This window comes from Chrysochloris asiatica, unplaced genomic scaffold (assembly GCF_000296735.1).
Source record: "Chrysochloris asiatica unplaced genomic scaffold, ChrAsi1.0 scaffold00055, whole genome shotgun sequence".
Taxonomy (NCBI): domain Eukaryota; kingdom Metazoa; phylum Chordata; class Mammalia; order Afrosoricida; family Chrysochloridae; genus Chrysochloris; species Chrysochloris asiatica.
This window is the reverse complement of record NW_006408573.1, coordinates 6,841,456-6,860,403: the sequence shown is the minus strand read 5'-3', so window position 1 is coordinate 6,860,403 and position 18,948 is coordinate 6,841,456. Positions and strand designations below refer to the sequence as shown.

At 45.4% G+C, this 18,948-nt stretch overlaps 1 protein-coding gene across 1 annotated transcript; it reads left to right on the top strand.

Annotated features, from left to right (window-relative positions):
* The first annotated feature begins 4,763 nt into the window (after window positions 1–4,763).
* On the top strand, window positions 4,764–15,299 carry CIAPIN1 (cytokine induced apoptosis inhibitor 1). The gene is made up of 8 exons (XM_006863559.1): window positions 4,764–4,920; window positions 5,361–5,513; window positions 7,280–7,356; window positions 8,886–9,051; window positions 10,378–10,451; window positions 11,464–11,579; window positions 14,682–14,763; window positions 15,189–15,299. The coding sequence occupies exons 1-8, from the start codon at window positions 4,764–4,766 to the stop codon at window positions 15,297–15,299; spliced, it is 936 nt and encodes a 311-aa protein (XP_006863621.1).
* The last annotated feature ends 3,649 nt before the right edge of the window (window positions 15,300–18,948 follow it).

The window sequence follows — 18,948 nt, the reverse complement described above, 5'->3', positions numbered from 1 at the left end:
AGGAACAACTGGTACTTTCGAACTGCTGAGCTTCAGGTTAGCAGCCCAGTTGGTAACCACTACGCTACCAGAGCCCAGAGGAGGACTCCTGAAGGAATGTTCTTCCATGAAAGATTGAACAAAATGGAATCAGGCTGCGAACCTGAAGGCCAGCCGTTCGAAACTATCAGCCGCTCCGCGGGAGAAAGATGAGGCGTTCTACTCCCGTAAAGATTTACAGCCTGGGAAACCCTGTACAGGGTCGCTATGGGTCGGAACCGACTCGACGGTACTTAACAACAACAACAAGCTACCAAAGCTCTGACTCATAGCGACCGCGACCCTGTATAGGGTTTCCAAGGAACGACTGGCAGGTTTGAACCATCAACCTTGAGGTTCAAACTGACCTTTCAGCCCTCCATAGGCTTATTAGGAAGAAATCAATGGATTTTAGATGGGGCATATGAGTCAGTAAATTTACCTTTTAAAGTTGTGTTTTGCACTCCCTTTATCAGCTGTAGCCCTCTCAAAGCCTCCAGCTGTTGTTGTCTGAGTTTAGTCAAAACCAAACCTTCCCCAAATGTTGAAATTTCAGATCTAGGATAAGCACTAGGCAGCTAACTGCAAGGTCGGCGTTTCAAACCAACCAAGTCAGTCCTCTGAGTCATGTTGAGTTGCACTGACTGGAAAGCACTTAACATCATCTCTGGATGTAGTCAGAGCACTACACTGATCTCTTCATGAGATTTTGTTTTGTTTTCTGAAGTCTTTACCCGTCTTTGAATGAGCCTTGCCTATAAAAACTCAAATTCAACTTGGATTTCATTTCTGAAATTCTCAATTCCTGATACACCAAATAACTGAAGACAAAGTCGTCCATTTCTTACTCTTCCTTGCTGATTCCTACCTTGTTATTTTTTTAAAAATTTCTCTCTGTGTGTGTGCCCAGGTGTGCTTCAGTCACCTCATTTTAATTGAAATTCTCCGTTCTGACAAATAATTGTTAGAATTTTTATGCACCTAACTTGAGAGTATTAAGGAGCTCTGGTAGTGTAGTGGTTACGAATCGGGCTGCTAATCTCATGATCAGCAGTTCAAAACTACCAGCTGTTCCTCTGGAGAAAGATGACGCTTTCTGCTACGGTAAAGATTTACAGCCTCGGAAACCCTGTACAGGGTAACCAACTCCACGGCACATATCAACAACAACAACTTAAGAAGATTAGATTCTTGTCTTGAACTGAAGCTTGAATCTTATTTTTTTTTTCCTCTTGAGCCCCTTCACCCTTATAAGGGGCCATTGATTCAAGATTTGATGTGTACGGGTACCTTTAAAAGGTATTGGGACATCTGCTTTGACTCCTTTCCTGTAATATTTTAGAAGAACTGTGGGCATGGGTGTGCAGCAGTCGGAGCTGGAGGAGTGCCACCCAACAAGGCCAGTACGGTGACAATGTCTTCTCTGCCTCTTCTGTTTCAATATTAAACTGGGCTCTGAGTCACAGCTTCTCAAAATATTGGCTTATGTGCCAGACATTGTTTTTCTGTTGTTTGTGTAGAAGATAGATTCATAACACTGTCACCACAAAGGTCAGACGGTGAAAGGTCTTCTAGTCTGGCTTTGAGATACTGAAAAGAGCGTTGTCTCCCATTTTATTTGGAAAATGCTGACTGAAAGTGGTGGCTCTGCTTTTTGAGAGTTCATGAATGTGTCTTATGAGCTCTCGCTTGATATAGGAGTATCAGGGTTTAGGGAAATGCAGCGACAACATTTTACGGTCTTCTCATGTACTGACAGGAGCTCACTGGGATACTGTCCAAGATGTCGTAAAAGTACAGCTCTTCTACTGGATAGTGCTAACAACTAAGTGGACGCTTCACATTACTCCCTGGAGAGTTCTCCCGTGCTCATGGCTAAGGAGAAAGAACAGGTTTTATATGACCGGAACAAAGGCAAATAAACTGCCTCCAGAAAAATGGAGGCCCAGAGTTCTCATAGGAGCATCATTTTATTTAGCTCTATGGGTCAGACCCCGCTGAGTGCTTCAACATTTTTGTCTTTTTACAAGAGCTTTGCAAAATATGAGGGGCTAGCCCTACATTATTGATGAGAAAGTAGACTCAGTGAAGCTAATAACTTACCCATGGTCAGGCAGCTGAATAGAACTCCTGTTGTAAGTGTGCATTCAGACCCTGTATTCCATAAAACTGCGCCATAAATGTTACTGAAAAGATCTGGCCCTTTGGCATTCTCTCTAGCTAGTAAGCAATGTTTTGCCCCTTTTTTTCTTCATGAAGAAAAAAAGTAGCTGTGAGTAGCTAATCTCAACAGTCAGCAGTTCGAAACTACTAGCTGTTCCCGCGGGAGAAAAATGAGGCTTTCTGCTCTGTAAGGATTTACAGCCTCGGAAACGCTGTACAGGTTTGCGATGAGTCAGAACCGACTCCACGGCACATAACTACAACAGTAGTTGAATATTGTAGTAGTTGGTGGGCAGGGAGCTTGTCATTCCTTTCTGTTGTCTCAAGGGAGAACATGTTCCAACATCAATCTAGAAACTGGCCGTTTATTTATTTCTTATATTGTAATTAGAGAAATGTGATATTCAGCCTAAGTTGCTCACTTTAAAGATCTGCAGTGGTTCCCCGTCAACATTATGTGACAGTAACAAAGCTCCGTTCAGTTCTTGATTGTGACTAAGGAATGTAGCTGGCCTGGCAGCCTTTGGCATCCTGTTCCTGTGCATGAAGTGGTGTGTGGATAGCAAAAGACTGGCACTCCAGGTGGAAGGAGCAAGAGAAAAAGCAGGATAGCAAGGAAGTGCAAAGGTGTTTCATAGAACAAGGAGAGATGGCCTTTGGCTGGAACTCAGCTATATGAGCAGGAGTTGTGGGAGGTACTGAAGATTCAGATGGTAGAGGTCCTGAATCCACAAGGTTCAGTTTTGACTCTGCTTTTGATAATTAAACCTTCGGAAACTCCTCTAGGAGTTCCTAGGTTGCAAGAGCAACCTTCTGTAGTATTTAAGAGTAACTGTGGTTACGAGCTGTTGAGTTGGTTCCAACTCTTAGCACACTCCTGAATAGGACTTCTGAGGAGCGACTGGTGGGTTTGAACTGCCAACCTTGAGATTAAGGGTGACTGGTTGTGTGCCATGGAGTTGGTTCCAACCCATAGCGACCCTGTACAGGGTTTCCAAGGCTGTAAATCTTTACGGGAGCAGAAAGCCTCATCTTTCTCCCGCGGAATAGCTGGTAGTTTTGAACTGCTGACCTTAAGGTTCACAGCCTGATTTGTAACCACTACGCTACCAGAGCTCCTTTAAGGGTGACTAGTTCTGTGGTATTTAAGGTGATTTCAGCTAACCTGGACATGTTTTGTAGGTTAAAAAAGGAGAGTCATTTGAAAGTGAACATAGTTAATGAAGGAAGCGTGTACTGGGTATGACTTCAGTTCTGTTTCAGTGGTGGTTGATATTGTTGTTGTAGCTGTAGGGGCATAATTATCACTGAATTAGCCACCTCTGCAGAAATCAGAAGTGCTTAGCGTGAGACTAGTTAGTCCCTGCCTGACCCCGCTGCTGAACTTCTTTTATTTGAACCTTTTTAGGTCAGAAACTAAGTGTCATTAATGTTTAAGAAAGAAGGAACTGAGCAGAATATCTCCTGACCTCATTTCACTGTGAGCACATTCTATACGCACCTCAGTATCAAGAGGAAGAGATAATTGACCTGTGGAGGAATCTTTCAGAGGTTAGAAAGCCTGTGCTTTCCAGCCAGTTGGATTCAGAGCCCAGCTCCTAACACTTTACTAGTTTTGTGACCTGAGTAAAGTTAACTGCTTCCATTTCCTGCCTATAAAATGGGAGGAATCCTGGGCTGGTGCTGTGGGCTAAAGCACTGGTCCACAAGGTCGGCAGTTCAAACCCACCAGCTGCTCTTTGAAAACCCTATACAGGGTCACTGTGAGTCGGAACTGACTCGATGGCACTTAACAATAACACAACAATAGCTCATTTAAAGCTGTTCTGAGATCCAAGTAAGATAGTGTATAGTAAAGTGCTTTGAACAGTGTGTCTGATAGTAAATGTTGTATTTTGTTGTTGTTGTTTAGTGTTGTCAAGTCAATTCCGACTCATAGTGACCCTGTATAGGGAGCGGCTGCTGGGTTTGAACCACTGACCTTGTGGCCCAGTGTTTATTGATCTTTACAGGTCTAGCACCACATTGATCACTGCAGATTAAATAGACTTGAATTTTCACATTTATTTTGAGGAAAGAAAAAACGTTAGTGTTCAGTTTGCTAGATTTAGTGCCATCGCTCTCTGTCTCTTTTTTAAATAATAAGCTTGTGGTTGATAAACGCCTGCCAGTTTATTTACCTCCTTTGCTGAATCATATTTGCCTAGTTGGTGTCTTGTCTGTGTCTATTCATGCTGAGTTGTCTCCTCAATCAAGAGAAAAGAATTGGTCTGCCCTCATCTTATGTACTTGACTCTGATCCCCTTTTCCTGACTATACAAGTCAGGATCCTGTCTACCTTTTTGAGGCATGTTAGGATTTGGTACCTGGAGATCATGGGTTGATTCTTTCAGAGTAAAGAGCCTGAATAGCATCCATAGTAAGATTTTCTGATGCTGTCAGCAGTGTTGGTGGGAGGTCTACATTGAGTCATAATTCCCGTCGTATTTGCTGATGCCCCATGGATTGAACTGTACACTTACCTCTGCTCAGTCTTGATTCTCCTTTGGCCATTGGTTTTTAGGTCTGTCAGCATTGCAGGAATGGCGGATTTGGGGATCTCAGCTGGCCAGTATGTGGCGGTAGTCTGGGATAGGTCATCTCCAGCGGAAGCACTGAAAGATCTGGTGGACACGCTTCAAGCGTTGACTGGCAGTGAAGGCCGAGTATCTGTGGAAAACCTCAACCAGTTGCTACAATGTAAGTTCCTACCCATGTTGTCTCTGCAGGGGGGAGGGCCTTTGCCGGGAGTGCTGCGGTTCGGCAGTTCCTGGGGTAGCTAAGTGTTTGTTTTGAGAGGTATGTAGTAGCAGTGGCCAGTCATCTGTCATTTTTTCATTTGAGATGTAGTGGGTTTAGGGCTGTGGTTGGCAATTGAATAAGTAGTTTTTCTTTCTTAGTAGCTAGTCCACATATTTTTTAAAAAGCTTGCTCTTTATTCAGTTCCCTTTTTAACTTCCTTTCCGTGAGCATATAAGGAGATAACGGAGTTGGTAAGACTGTGGGAGAGCAGCCCTCTTGCTAATGATGGTGATGGAATCGTGTGTGCTGAACCAGCAGGTGTTTTACCTTTCCCAGGGAGAGAGATTGGGAAATAGCTTCTGAGGCTCAGGTAGTTGCTGACTCTTTCTGCTTTTCAGCTGCACATAAAGAGTCCAGCTTTGATGTGATCTTGTCGGGTCTTGTTCCCGGAAGCACGACTCTGCACAGTGCTGAGATTTTGGCTGAGATGGCCCGGATCCTTCGGCCTGGTGGTTGTCTTTTTCTGAAAGAGCCAGCAGAGACTGCTGAAGGTAAGAAAATCTTCACGTGAGAGATTAGCTTGAGCAGGGTTGAATCTTTAGGTATGTTTGTTGCATCTCCCTAAGTAGGAAATAGAATTAGAGATCGATATTTCTACAACAGACCCTTCTCTTAGTTTTAAGTTATTGTTACATTCTGCAGCAACAGCTCTGAAGAAATTGGGGTTTTGTTTGCCCTGTTCAATAGTAAAATAGAAAGTGCCCATCTAGGAATGGCTGGGTCCTTCAACAGGCGAATGGTTAAGCAAACCACGGTCTGTCTTTTCCATAGAAGACTCTGCAGCAATAAAAAAAAACACCCATTTTTTTGATGTTTGATACACGCAACAACTTGGATGGATCTCAAGGGATCTATGCTGAGTGAAAAAACCAGTCTCAAAAGATTGCATGCTGTGTGATTCTATTATACAACATTCTTGAGATAACAAAATTCATGTTAGAAAACAGATTAGTAATTTCTGGGGCTTAGAAGTGGGAGGGCGTGTGGCTCCAAATAGGCAGCAGAGAGATTCTTGTCGTGACGGAGCATGTGTGTATCTTGATATGATTATGCTTAATGCAAATCTGTACATGTGAATGAGTAGTATAGCGCTATGTACACACACACACACACACACACGTGTGAGTGCCTGTAATACCGGTAACATGTGAGTATGTCCTATTGTGGACTGTACCAATGTCAGTGTCCTGAACTTCATGTTGTACTGTACTTACACACGACGCTCCTGTCCCAACTTCCTGAGAATCTATAAGTCTTTCAAAGTAAATAGTCTTTGAAATAATGGCTGGAAGTCTGGGAATGATAAGGCAATTATTGATTCGCATGAAACTAACAATTGGGTCCAAGAAATAAAAGCCTCTCTCTTTTTTTTTGTTTTGTTTTGTTCAGTGGTGTAGCGATCAAAGTGGGAGACAGCTGAGGCTTTCTGTTCCCACAAAGGTTCACAGCCTCAGAGACCCTCTGCAGGGTTGCTGTGAGCCAGATCTCATTTAACTGCACTGAACAACAATACCTGTCTAAGAAGCATCTAATTCTGGATTTTTGGCATTTTTTACTTGATTTTCAATCAAAACAGATTGTTCTATTTCCTTTCATCAAAGAAGATGATGGAAATGAAATGGTTGTGGAAATAGATAAAGGTGTTCGCTGTTTATGAAGAAATGTAAGCTTGTGATAGGTATACCCACAGCTATCAAGTCCATTCCAACTCTCAGTGACCCTGCAGGACAGAGCAGATCTGCTCCTCAGAGTTTCTGTGACTGTCTTTATGGGAGGCCTCAACCTTCTCTCTCAGGGTAGCTGGTGGGTTGGAACCACCAACCTTGCAGTTAGCAGTCCAATGGCTAACACATTGCACTACTTTATTATCATTCCTGACTGGGAATTTAAACTCCAGGTGACTAAACATAGTGTCCTTTTGTCAGAACTATACAGAGCAAATACTGTTCAGTTTATTGTTTTTAAGCCTCTTTGATGATCATTGTCTTCACAATCTCTCAAGTATATATACTTCCCAGAAGCAGAGAATGGTATGACACAATAATGGAATTATAGCACTTCAGAGTATATAGCTGAGAGCTCTTTAAACATAATCAAAAGGATTGGTCAAATTAAAACACTATCACTGAAATCCACATGCCTTAAACAGAATAGATTCTTATTGTTTTGATGCCTGCTGACCCAGATAGGATAGAACCTTTATTATTTTTCCTGCTTCACCCTATAAAGCTATTAATTGGAGTTTTCCTCTTGGCAGTTAACAATAGCAAAGTAAAGACAGCATCTAAACTGTGTTCGGCCCTGACTCTTTCTGGTCTTGTGGAAGTAAAAGAGGTATGTTTGTAGACAACCTTCTTTGCGGATCTTGGGTAACTAAACACAGTAGTATCTCTTTGTCAGAACTACATGGAAAGGATCTGGGAATTAACAGTTCTGAAGATGAGGTGATAATTGTTGCTTAGAAATACAAAACAGATTGAGATAATGGCGATGCCTCTGAGAACAAAATCTCTGGAAATGGGTTTCCTTTTGAAGAGATTCAGCTGGGGCCCATGTGGCCAGGTCTGTCCTGTTCTGGTCTCACTACTGCCGAAGCAGGGAGAGCAGCTTCAGCCCCAAATCTTTAAATGGGCACAGATCTTAGGCCCAAGTGAACCACCTCGGTCATTCACCATCCTCAGGCTAGATAGAGTACAATTCTGACACTTCAGTGGAGAATTGAAATTACAGAGAGATTTGTATTTCTAAAGTCCTCTCCAATGTTAGGTAGGATTTTTCCAATGTTATGTGTGTAAGAGATAAATGTTATACTATGGAGGGGACTTCAAAAAGTTCATGGAAAATGTCCATTATCTTTTCATCCCTTTTTTTCGACAACATTTTGAAGTTCTTTCATAGGAGAAAGGTTTTTGTTTCTAACTTCGCCAGTGATTCGCTACATGACTTTGGCCCTTGATTTGTTTATGCCTGCCATTTCTTTCCTTTTGCTTTGTTATTCTAAAATAAGGATGTTTATAAAAATTCAGACTGAAGACTACAAAGTGACATTTCAGTCCTTGTTCACACTTCCCTTTCCCGAGGAAGCTGCCAATGCATTTTTTGATTGTTCATTCAGACCTTTTCCTGTATACGTACAAGTATGCTATAGTCATGCACACATACTTCCCTATGCTATATAAATAAGATGGCATGTATGTGTTGTTCTGTCCCTAGCTTCTTCTCCTTCAGAATCCGCCTCAGTATATTGCTCTCTATCCTGTTAATACGGGAGAAAGAGGAGGCTCTCTGCTCCTGCACAGATTTATAGCCTTGGAAACCTTATACAGGGTCGCTATGAATTGGAATAGACTCCACAGCACATAACCACCACCATTCCTATTAATGCGGTGATGAGCTGTGATTTGCTTTTTGGACATAGAGTTGTCACCCCCTCCCCGTCCCACCCCCTTTTTTTTTTCTACCTTTACTGTCTGCTACTTCTTGCCAAGGAACCTAGAAAGCATTTCCCTCTCTCTGTAGTTCTCTCTGCCTTAGGATATAGATGCCCAGTATCTTCATTGTGAGCAGGAGTCCCACTCTAGGGGTTGCGCCTGTCTTTGTATAATTGTTATCAGTTTCCAACTCCCAGAGTTACTAGACCTAATAGATCTTTGACAAGTGTTTTAAATTTTTCCAAAGGTTCAAAGTGAATATATGGATAAAAGTTAGACTCTAGGGTTCTGATGGCTCAGAGTGGAACAGGGGAGGGGCCTGTAGCGATGTCTGGTACGTTCTGACACAGAAGTGAGGATTGGGCGTGGGCCCTGTACAGCACGACTTTCCAGAGGAGTGTGGATTAATCCTTTTGACATGTGCCATTCCAGCTGCAGCGGGACTCACTGGGCCCTGAGGAGATGCAGTTTGTCCAAGACCAGCTGAGCTACCAGAGTGACAGCTTGCTCTCGGTTCAGATCATGGGCAAAAAACCAAACTTTGAAGTAGGATCTTCTAGCCAGCTTAAACTTTCCAATGCCAAGAAGTCTCCTTCAGGTAAGACTGCCACTGGGACGTTCTTCCGTTTAAATGGACATGAAGAGACACCTTGAAAAGTGAGCTGGACACACAGGCGGCCTTAGTTTCTGAGGATTCACCTTCATTCCTGTCATTTCTAAATGGAAGCTTAATGTACTACTAGATCCCGGGCATCTTCTGATCCAAAACTGACATAGTAGACATGTGTTCTCTAGATCAGGCTCTTCCTCTGAAGCAGAGGAGAATCAGGCCTCCAGATTTGGGGAGGAATCCCTTCCTTTAGTCTTAAAGCCTCCCTGAGTGCACAGTGGTAGAGAAGTCCTGTTTCCATGTGTCCATTTTATTCTAAGTACGCCAGCTTTTCTTTAACTCCTAAGACACTAAACTATTCTTTCCTCTGCCCCCGTTTGTCACCGCCACTCTCTCATCCTTCCTTGTGCTGTTTGTTGATGCCTGGCTTGAGACAGTTGTCCCAGCTGTGAGGTGTGCAAACATGTTCCGCTCTTTACTGGTATGTTCACACTGCACTGTTTTGACGGTCCAGCCTAAATCTTTAAGATCTCCTTGGACAGAAACCTTGGCGATATGTACACAGTGTGCTGTGTGGGAGGTCTGTACATCGAGTTGTGACAGTAATCCCAGCTGGGCTCAGATTTGGAGTTCCCTTAGCTCCAGAGCCGTGTTTGAGGATCTGCTCTAGACGGAATCTTGTGGCCTGCTCTTTCTCAGTTGCCGTCTGCCACTGACTTGTGTTCTACTCCCACCAGCACCTCGAGAGCCCCTCTCCTTGCCTGCACCAGGCTTATGTAAGGCTAAAGCTTTGCGATGTATGAAGCCTTTTGAGACACTCTCCTTTAATCCTCAAAGTACTGGTGAGAGATTTGGCCCCATGTTATAGGGATGGAAACTGAGGGGGCTTCAGAGAATTTGTAGATAAATTTTGTTTTCTTTTGATCCTATTTTCCCATGTACTTTTTGAAGCCCCCTCATAAGATGAGGAGGAAGCAAGGTGGAGAGGTAAAAACATTACTTTGGAGTCAGACTTTTATTTGTATCTAAGTTATTTAAACACTCTGAACCTCATTATACATCTGTAAAATTAGGATCTCAAAAACCTACTTGCTTCATAATGCTGTTAGCACGATTAAATGATACCAGGCATGTGTTTAACAAACAGTGACTTGTTTACTATCATAAAACAATTCGCTTGGCGAAGCTGGACTGCGAACCCACGGCTCCTTGCTTGCAGTCCAGCGTGTTGCCTTCTGCACATGGTTTCTTGGTAGAAAGCACTTGCATCTGACTGTTCTTAACGGAGCTTTTTCTTTCTTTGGTTGGACACAGGGAAGCCTGCTGTGGACCCTGCTACTGCCAGACTCTGGACACTGTCTGCCAATGACATGGATGATGACAGCATGGTGAGTTGGCACCGAGCTTTTCTCTTCCAGGTCCCATCCTGGGTGTGAGTGGCCATAGTTTAGAGTAGACTCTGGACCTCTTAGTGGGAGTGTATTGCAAGCCCAGCGGCATGCCCCTGTTGGTTACTGGCATCTTTTCCTTCGATGGAAGCACTTGGTGGGAATGTGAATTTCTTTTCAGCATCTCTCTTCCCTGCAGATTTCCTTGTTCTCACTTCCCATGACAGATGAGAAAGTGCTGTGGACATGTGTAAGCGTGAACAGCGTCTTCCAGCTCAGAGATTTGTGTTGGCTCCTTTGTTTGAGCAAGTCATGGAGGCTCCCTGTGTTAGGAACAGTACTTTCCACCTTTAATCACGTTCCTCATTTGTACAGCGCTTCTGTGAGAGCTGTGCCCGCATAGAGTTTACAGTCTAACTGTCCACATGGCCTGTCAAAGAATGACACAAATATATATATAGTATTTGCCCTTTTCTCTGGAACTTCACAGAAAATATTTGATTCCTTTTTCACACGTGAGCCCTTTATATATTGAACTAAATATAACCTTTCTTTTTGTCCCAGGAGCCCTGGTGGCATTATTGTTTGTTGTTAAGTGCCGTCGAGTGGCATAGTGGGCTGCTAACCGCGAGGTCAGCGGTTCAAACCCACCAGATGCTCTGCAGGAGAAAGAAAGATGAGGCTTTGTTTCCCTGTAAAGATTTACAGTCTTGGGAGCCCTGTGGGGGGCTGTTCTCTATCCTGGAGGGTCACTCTGAGTGGGTTGGTTTGGGTTCGGGTTTGTTTTTCCCTCTATATTCCTCTCCTTCCCCTGCAAGCACACATGCATATTGTCCACACGCTGCTCCTCGTGTAAATTAGCTTCATCTTTGGGGACATGGTTTAGCTCCCCGTTGGTGTCTTGGGCATGGTGGCAGGACAGTTGTTCAGTCTTTCCTTGCACTGGTCACATCCCCACCACCACCTGGGTCACTTAGCTTTTCATGAGCAGAGACCGTGAATGTGTCTCTAGGATCTCATTGACTCAGATGAGCTGCTGGATCCAGAAGATCTGAAGAAGCCAGACCCTGCTTCCCTGCGAGCTGCTTCATGCGGAGAAGGGAACAAGAAGAAGGCTTGCAAGAACTGGTAAGTGCTGGGGGAAGCAGGGTCTGCCGTTTCTCCCAGTGGCTTCTAGTTCCCGAGTGATCGCAGGATTTGACTGTTTTTCAGATGTTTATTTTATTGTGAAATGTCTCATGCATATGGAGGGAGGCACATATTAAAAGGTCCATTTTAAAGATTCATAAAATGAACACTCATGGGCTGAAGAGAAGATCAAAACCTTCCTAGTAGCTTCCTCAGCTGCATCTGCTTCCCTCCCTCTACCATCATTCGCTGGCTTCTCTGGTGACTTGCTACCTTGGCATGAATCTCTTAACAATATATTACTTAGCTGTGGAGAACCAGGTAGTAAGCCCAAAGAAAGGAAGAGTCAGTATTCCATTATTGTATGAAGGCTTTACACACTAATCCATACATTATTGTATTAGTCTCTTGGAGCTGCTGTAACAAATAGACAACAAAGTTGGTAACTTGAAACAGTAGCAGTCTATTCTCTCACAGTCCTGGAGGCCAGAAACCTGAGATTAAGATGTCTGCAGGGCCACCTCCCTCTGAAGGTTCTAGTAGAGCATCCTTCCTTGTCTTTTCCAGCATCTGGTATCCCTGGTTTGTAGCCGCATCAGTACAGAGCTCCATCTTCACACAGACGTCTCTATATCTCTGTCTCTTTTAAGAAATTTGTCTATGGGTTTAGGGCCATATCAAGATCCTTAATTAAATCTGCAGAGACCCTTATTCCAAATAAGCTCCCGGCCACAGGTTGTGAGGTTAGGACATGGACGAATCTGTCAGTTACCTGCTGCCACTATTCTTCAGTAGAAAGGGCTACGAATGAGTTGTAAGCAGTGGAAGGCAGGCCACAGCCAGAGCACCTAGAGCGCTGGCGCATGATGCAGTTCCTGGCAACCAGCAGAAATATGGGCGGAGGGAGGGGTCTGTGCTCTTTCCTGCGCTAAGCTCGCCCTCAGGAGGTGCAGTGAGTGTCCTCATTTGACGTGGGCATCAGGGTGTGACGAGAGAGAAATGCCGACAGCATGTGGTGAGAGAGACCAAGGACAACCTGGGCTAGCTCACCTGGCTTCAGGTGGAAAGGCTGGTATGGTAGCAGCAGGAATGGTGCTGGTGACCGCCTTCAGCAGGTCTGTCTCTTGAGTCACCTTCTGCCATCGAGCACATGTGACATTTTGGGGGATCTCCTTATTGTTCCCTGAAGATTTCTTTCCCTCTGTCTTGTTAGCATTCCTGTTTCCTATATCCTGTGTCTTCCTCTTGGAATTCTCTTGTTTTGGTGGTGCAAATCTTCTAGTAGTTTCTTCAGAAAGGCTACCTGGGAGACAGTAAGGTTTGGTTGGTTAGTTGGTTGGTTTTTGAGGTGTTGCATATATGAAAATACCAATTTTCTACCCTGATTGGTAATATGGGTATAAGAAATCTAGGTTGGAAATTATTTTCATACAGAATTTGAAAGTAATTCTATAATTTTTCTCTCAGTGATTCTATTGAGCTATCAGAGGCCATTCTGCTCCTTGATTCTTCTTATGAAACCTTTTTACCATTTTGGAAGTTTGTGGAATCATCTTTATCCTGTGTCAGTTTGCAAGAACTTGCCTTGGGTAGGAGTCTATTTTCGTCATTTGTAGTAGGCATTTAGTGTGTCTTTTCTGTATGGAAGTGCTTGTCCAGAGCCCTGGGAGTCTTCTTCCATTTGTTTATGGTTTCTGTCTTCTCGATTTTCTTTTGCTGTAATAGCTGTGGATCCTTTTGGATGATAATCAGTCATTTTCCTCCTTGTTTCCTGTGTCTTCCTATTGTCCCACTTAACAGAGAGTTCTTCAAAATCTCTACTGAGTTGTTTTATTTCTATCATAGTGTTTGTAATTTCTAGGATTCTTTTTGTTGTTGCTCTTGACTTCATTAATAAAATCCAGCTTTTATTTCATGCATGAGATATTTTCTTTTATCTCTTGAGGATAGTGATGGTTCTTTCAAAGTTGTGTTCCCTCCCTGCCTGCTCTGTTTCTTCCAACTTACTGTCTTCTTTGTGTTTTGGTCTCTGACTTCTATATTAGAGACTTTCGTAAAATATCCTTGTCTTCCTGGTGAAGAGTGCGGGACAAAAAGGACGGCAAGCTCAGAGCTCAGAGGTGGTTCTGTTGATTGGGCTTTCCAGAAGGGGACCTGGAGGCTGTGTAGAGGGCTCCCCAGTCAGGATCTTTGGGCCTTTCCTCTTGGGTTGGTGAGGTTTCCCAGATGGTTTTTAGCCATTTGGTGCTGCCTATCCCAGTGTCTGTGACAGTTCGGGGGGTAACATGGGTGGAGGAGCCCTGGTGGCACAGAGGTTAAGTGCTTAACTGCTAACTGAAAGGCCAGTGGTTTGAACCTACCGACTGCTCCTGTAAAGATTACAGTCTTGGGAAGCCTACGGGGCAGTTTTTGCCTGTCCTGTCAGGTCACTGGGTCAGACCCATAGGTTGTTGATGTGGGTGGTATTTGGTGGCCCTCTGCCAGCTTGGAGTTCATGTCCTGGGTCTATCAGGTCAGTTTTCCCTGGAGGGACACGGAGGTGGGGGGTCCTGCAGCCGTGGTTAATCATCAGTGTTACTGGTTGGTTTTGTTTTTAATATGAAACTTTTCCAGCATTTACAAATCAGTACATTTCAAGTAAAAATCCAGATTTTCTTTACTTGTCTATTCCCACACCCCAATTATCCTTACATTTGGAGTCCAGGTGTGGCTCTGTAGGATGAGCATTTGACTACTAACCACTAGGTCGGTGGTTCAAACCCACCAGCCGATCCTTGGAAACCCTATACAGGGTTGCTATGACTCCGTACCAACTCAGCGGCCTTTAACATCCCTGGGTCTGCTTTCCCCATGAGGTCTGGTAGTGGTGACCTCTTTGTTCAGGGCGTGTGTCCACGAGGTCCTCAGCTCCACCATTCTCGCTGTCACCTCAGACAGTGATGCTCAGACACTCATGCTGTTATATGCTTGGCCCTGGGGACATTTATCTGAGTTACGACAACTTGGTCTAAAAAGAGCCATCTTAGAGCACACTGGGGCCCTGTTGGAGATTTGGTCTCTGTGGGAGGCGGCACATCTCATCAGTTGTTGATTTTCCCCCAGCACGTGTGGCCTTGCAGAAGAGCTGGAAAAAGAGAAGTCAAAGGAACAGAAGAACTGTCAGCCCAAGTCGGCTTGTGGGAACGTAAATATCTGCCTGACTCAGCCTCCCCAAACCCCTGGGGGTGTTGGGCAGCGTCCTGAGCTGGGCTCCGAGGAGCTTACTGTCCAGATATTTGGATAGCAGGCACCTAACTGAGGACCTGTCTGTAGACAGTAATGGAGAGGAGAGATTATCTCCTCAGAGTAGTGGGGCAGACGGTGGGGGGAGATTCATTGGGCCTGAGAGGACTCTTCTTTAGAATATGGGACAGTCATCTCCTAAGGAGCTCATCTTGATTAGTGTTTTTCATGAAACAAGAGATCTTTAAAACGTAATATTTGGGTCCCAGTGTGACCTCCAAAGACCCCAGCCTCCCTACTCCAGGCTGGTGTGAGCATGTAATGAAAGGAGGAGCCCCTTTCGGGTGGCCTGTGGTTCCCCTGTGTGACTGTGTCTTCTCTCCGCAGTGCTACCTGGGGGATGCCTTCCGCTGCGCCAGCTGCCCCTACCTGGGGATGCCAGCCTTCAAGCCTGGGGAGAAGGTGCTGCTGAGCAACAGCAATCTTCATGATGCCTAGGAAGGACCCCGCGCACGTGTGGCACCGGCCCACTTCCGGCCACATCCTGCCCTCCAGGCCCACCCCTGTGGCACCGCCCTGGGTTTGCTCAGTCTCTGTTGGAAACCCAGTGGTAGGAGGGTTCTTAGTAGACAGAGGGCAGCTGGCTGTGGGGTGCCGCGGTGTGCATTGCTGCTCTGGGTCAAAAGTCCAAGGTTTCATGGGCCCACTTACCTGAGAGGGGGCCCGTTTCTTCACCTGGTGTGAGGGGAGGGTGTGTGTTCCCTTACTGGCTGTAACAGCTCTGAAGGTCCGTTCACCGTGAGTGTAACCCCCTGTGGCAGAGCTCCAGGCCTGGCCCTCGTCGCCTGTCACCTGTCTTCCAGAGTTGGTGGTTCATTGGATGTGCACTTCTTGGTCACTTGACTTTAGTGGCACATGGTCACCTAAGCACTGAAGGACTTGCTCACTGGTGGCTGTCACTTACCAGTGTCGCTCTGCCCCTTCCACTGCTACACCCACCCTGGTTTTTTCGTAGCCTTACATCTGTGCCCTGCAGCCGTTTCTGTTCACTTACACGTAATAAACTTGTGGATTCCACATGTCAGTTGTGAGGGAGGGAGTGTGTCTGTGTGAGGTGTCTGATAGTCATCCAAGCTCAATGGAAATCACACACACAGATGGCCAGTCCCCCACTTAGGAAATAGCCAGCCAGTCGGGGGCCTAGATGCTTCCACAAAACTCCAGAGAATACATTAGCTTGCTGGTCTTGAAGAAGTCACCATGTTATGAAAGGTTCCCGATCAGGAAATCATTCTCAGCCAGAGAATGAGCCCTCAGTCCCACAAGTCCCACACTTTCCTAAGTGGATTCTGCCAACACAGTGGTGGCTTGGAGGAGGACACCGCGCTCCAGATGTGAGCACAGCCAGGTGGAATTCTGAGACGTGTGAAGCCCCTTAGTTTGGATCATTTACGCAGCAATAGAAGATGGTGCCCTGCTCAAGCCCACCTGCAGACTAGGTTTGCCACTAGCAGGTTTCTGGGGAGCTGCTGGAGCACTGGGTTTCACTTACTGCTTCTGAGGTGTCAAGGTGAAGGGTAAAAATCTCGACCTCGGGTTTGAAGACAAGAGGTCTGAGTCAGGGAGTTTCCTAGGTGGTAGCGGGTGGTGGGCAAATGTCACAAACCCGTGCCGATCTGACTCTCGTTCTGAGTCCAGGTGCTGAACTGGAAAATGATATGCAAAAAATTGAAACAAGACCTTCACCTCACACCTTATACAAAAACCAAGTCAACATGGATTAAAGACCTAAATGTGAATCCCAGAATTATGAAGGCCATCAATGAAAAACTAGGGACAAATGTGAGGGCACTAATTCAGAGAATACACAGACTACAAAACATTTTGAAAACCACACAAAAGTAGACAAAATAGATGAGTGGGACATACTGAAAATTAAAAACTGAGTCTAGGTGCTGCTGACAAATGTCCTCTGCTATGTCATGTCACTATAGTTAGCATGGTGGCAGCTGCTGTGTCTCTCCACAGGGTTCAGAGGGAGGCCACTAGCTCTGGGAGTCAAGGGCCCAGCCCACAGTGTACCCCTCGGCTTTGAAGCTCAGCACAGTGCTGGGATGTGCGAAGCCTCAGCTAGTCCTCACATCCTATGGGTTGGGAAGAACACAGTTCTGAGAGGAACCTTAGAACTCGTTGACTATGACCTTGTGTGAATTAGGTCACTTCGAACCATAGTCTGCAACTTCCACCTAACAGTTCTGCCCTACTGGGTCTGGGGAAGAGACGGTGGGAAACTATACTGCTAAGATGACATGATTCAGCTGGATGTTAGAGTAAACTGTAAAAACATGAAACACTAGCATTAGTATAGAATGAACCATCTCAGAAGAGCCAGGAGTGGAGCATGTCTTTTGGGCCCTGATATTCCTGTGCATTGAATCTCCTTGACCCAGAAACTGCCACTGGAAGAGTGGCAAAGGGACAGTAGCAGCAGCACAAGACAGCAGTGGGCTTCCCAGTCCACAGAGAAACGAGAGCGGAGTGAGTGGGGCAGAAGGCTGGCTTACAGTGTGCCATGCCACCAGGCTGAGGCTGATGGTGGTGGTGCGGTCAGTGGGCACAGCCGAGGAAAGGCTTCCCTGACTGGAAGAACTGTGGCCCAGACATTTCTGATACTGAATTGTAACTGGTCATCCTCTAGTGTGGCGCTGTAGCATCAGCACTGGACTGCAAGCCTCAAGGTCTACAGTTCAAGCCCACTAACTGCTCCTTGGAAGCAGGGTCACTTTGAATCAGAATTGACTCGACGACACTTAGCAACTTCTCAGCAGTGAGTACAGTGCCTGAGTCCTGTGTGGCTGTTGCAAAAACGGTTCTGGAACCCAATAAATAGAGAAGTAGGGTGTTGAGGAGGAAACGTTGGCACTTTATTTTTCACAGACAGCAATTTACATTTGAGGGAACTGACGGAGATTGTGAGCGGGCCATCCATCTGAGCTCTCATCCTCTTGATTTGACCGCAGTCACGCAAACATCCAGTCCTGTGGTCTGACTACAAGATGGGGTAAAAACTTCAGGAACTAAAACCACCTAACTTCTAATCTGTGCCAAGGACGAGAGTAGAGACTAGAATTTTATAGCCTTGAGGGTATTTGTGATTTCAGTATAACCTCAATTTGTGGTTAAAACCAAAAAACCCACGGCCTTCGTGTCAGTTCCAACTTGTAGTGACAAAACAGTCGAACAGCGCCAGTGTTTCCAAGACTCAGTCCTTGTGGGAGCAGACAGCCTCTTTTACCCTCGGAGTGACTGGTGGGTTTGAACAGCAGATCTTTTGGTCAGCAGCCCAATGCTCCCAATGCTTAACCCTCTGTGCCGCTCAGCATCATTTTGTGCTTTAAATACTCAAAAATAGGTGCAGGAAGTACACCACGGGAATGACCTCACTACACCTGCGGGAGGAGGGTGCCCTTGAGTGTTTGGGCTGAGGAATCTATTTATTGATGTTTAAGATCTTTCACATACATCTGGCAGCACACATTTGGGATTTCCTCCCTTTCCAAAATCACTCAAAGCAAAATAGCACATCATCCTACAGTTGGGAGGTGCTGACCCTGAACCACAAAATAGTTGGGAGGGTGCCCAAAGTAGGGGGGCCTTGAAACCAAAGTAGAGGAGCAGAGAAGTGAGTAAGGGTGCAAAACTGCTTTCAAGTGGGGGCACCATCCACCACCTCTGGCTGTAACCAAGTTGCTCTGATTTTGCAGCAGGGTTAAAACATCCAGCTGCTACCTGAAAGGTCAACAGTTCAAACCCACCAGTCACTCGGAGGGAGAAAGATGTAGCAGTCTGCTTAGGGAACCGGAGCAGCGTTCATCTGCTCTGTGGCAGCACTTTCCCTCTTATCATCACCACTATTACTATTTTGTAGTATATGTAGGACTCCTGGGGTGGGGCTCTAAGGTAAGTACTGTGCTTCAAACCCACTCTTGATTTCCAGGGTTCAAACCCACTCTTGATTTCCAGGGTTCCTAGGAGTCGGTACCAACTCATAGTGACCTTATGCACAGCAGAGCAAAACACTGCCCAATCCTGGGCCAACTTCACTACCACTTCCACGATTGAGTCCATTGATGCTGCCACTTGGCCA

Coding starts and splice junctions, on each gene's coding strand:
- CIAPIN1 (XM_006863559.1), top strand. CDS start 4,764: ATGGCGGATTTGGGGATCTCAGCTGGCCAGTATGTGGCGGTAGTCTGG. Junction 4,921..5,360: donor CCTCAACCAGTTGCTACAAT/GTAAGTTCCTAC, acceptor TCTGCTTTTCAG/CTGCACATAAAGAGTCCAGC. Junction 11,580..14,681: donor AAGAAGGCTTGCAAGAACTG/GTAAGTGCTGGG, acceptor ATTTTCCCCCAG/CACGTGTGGCCTTGCAGAAG.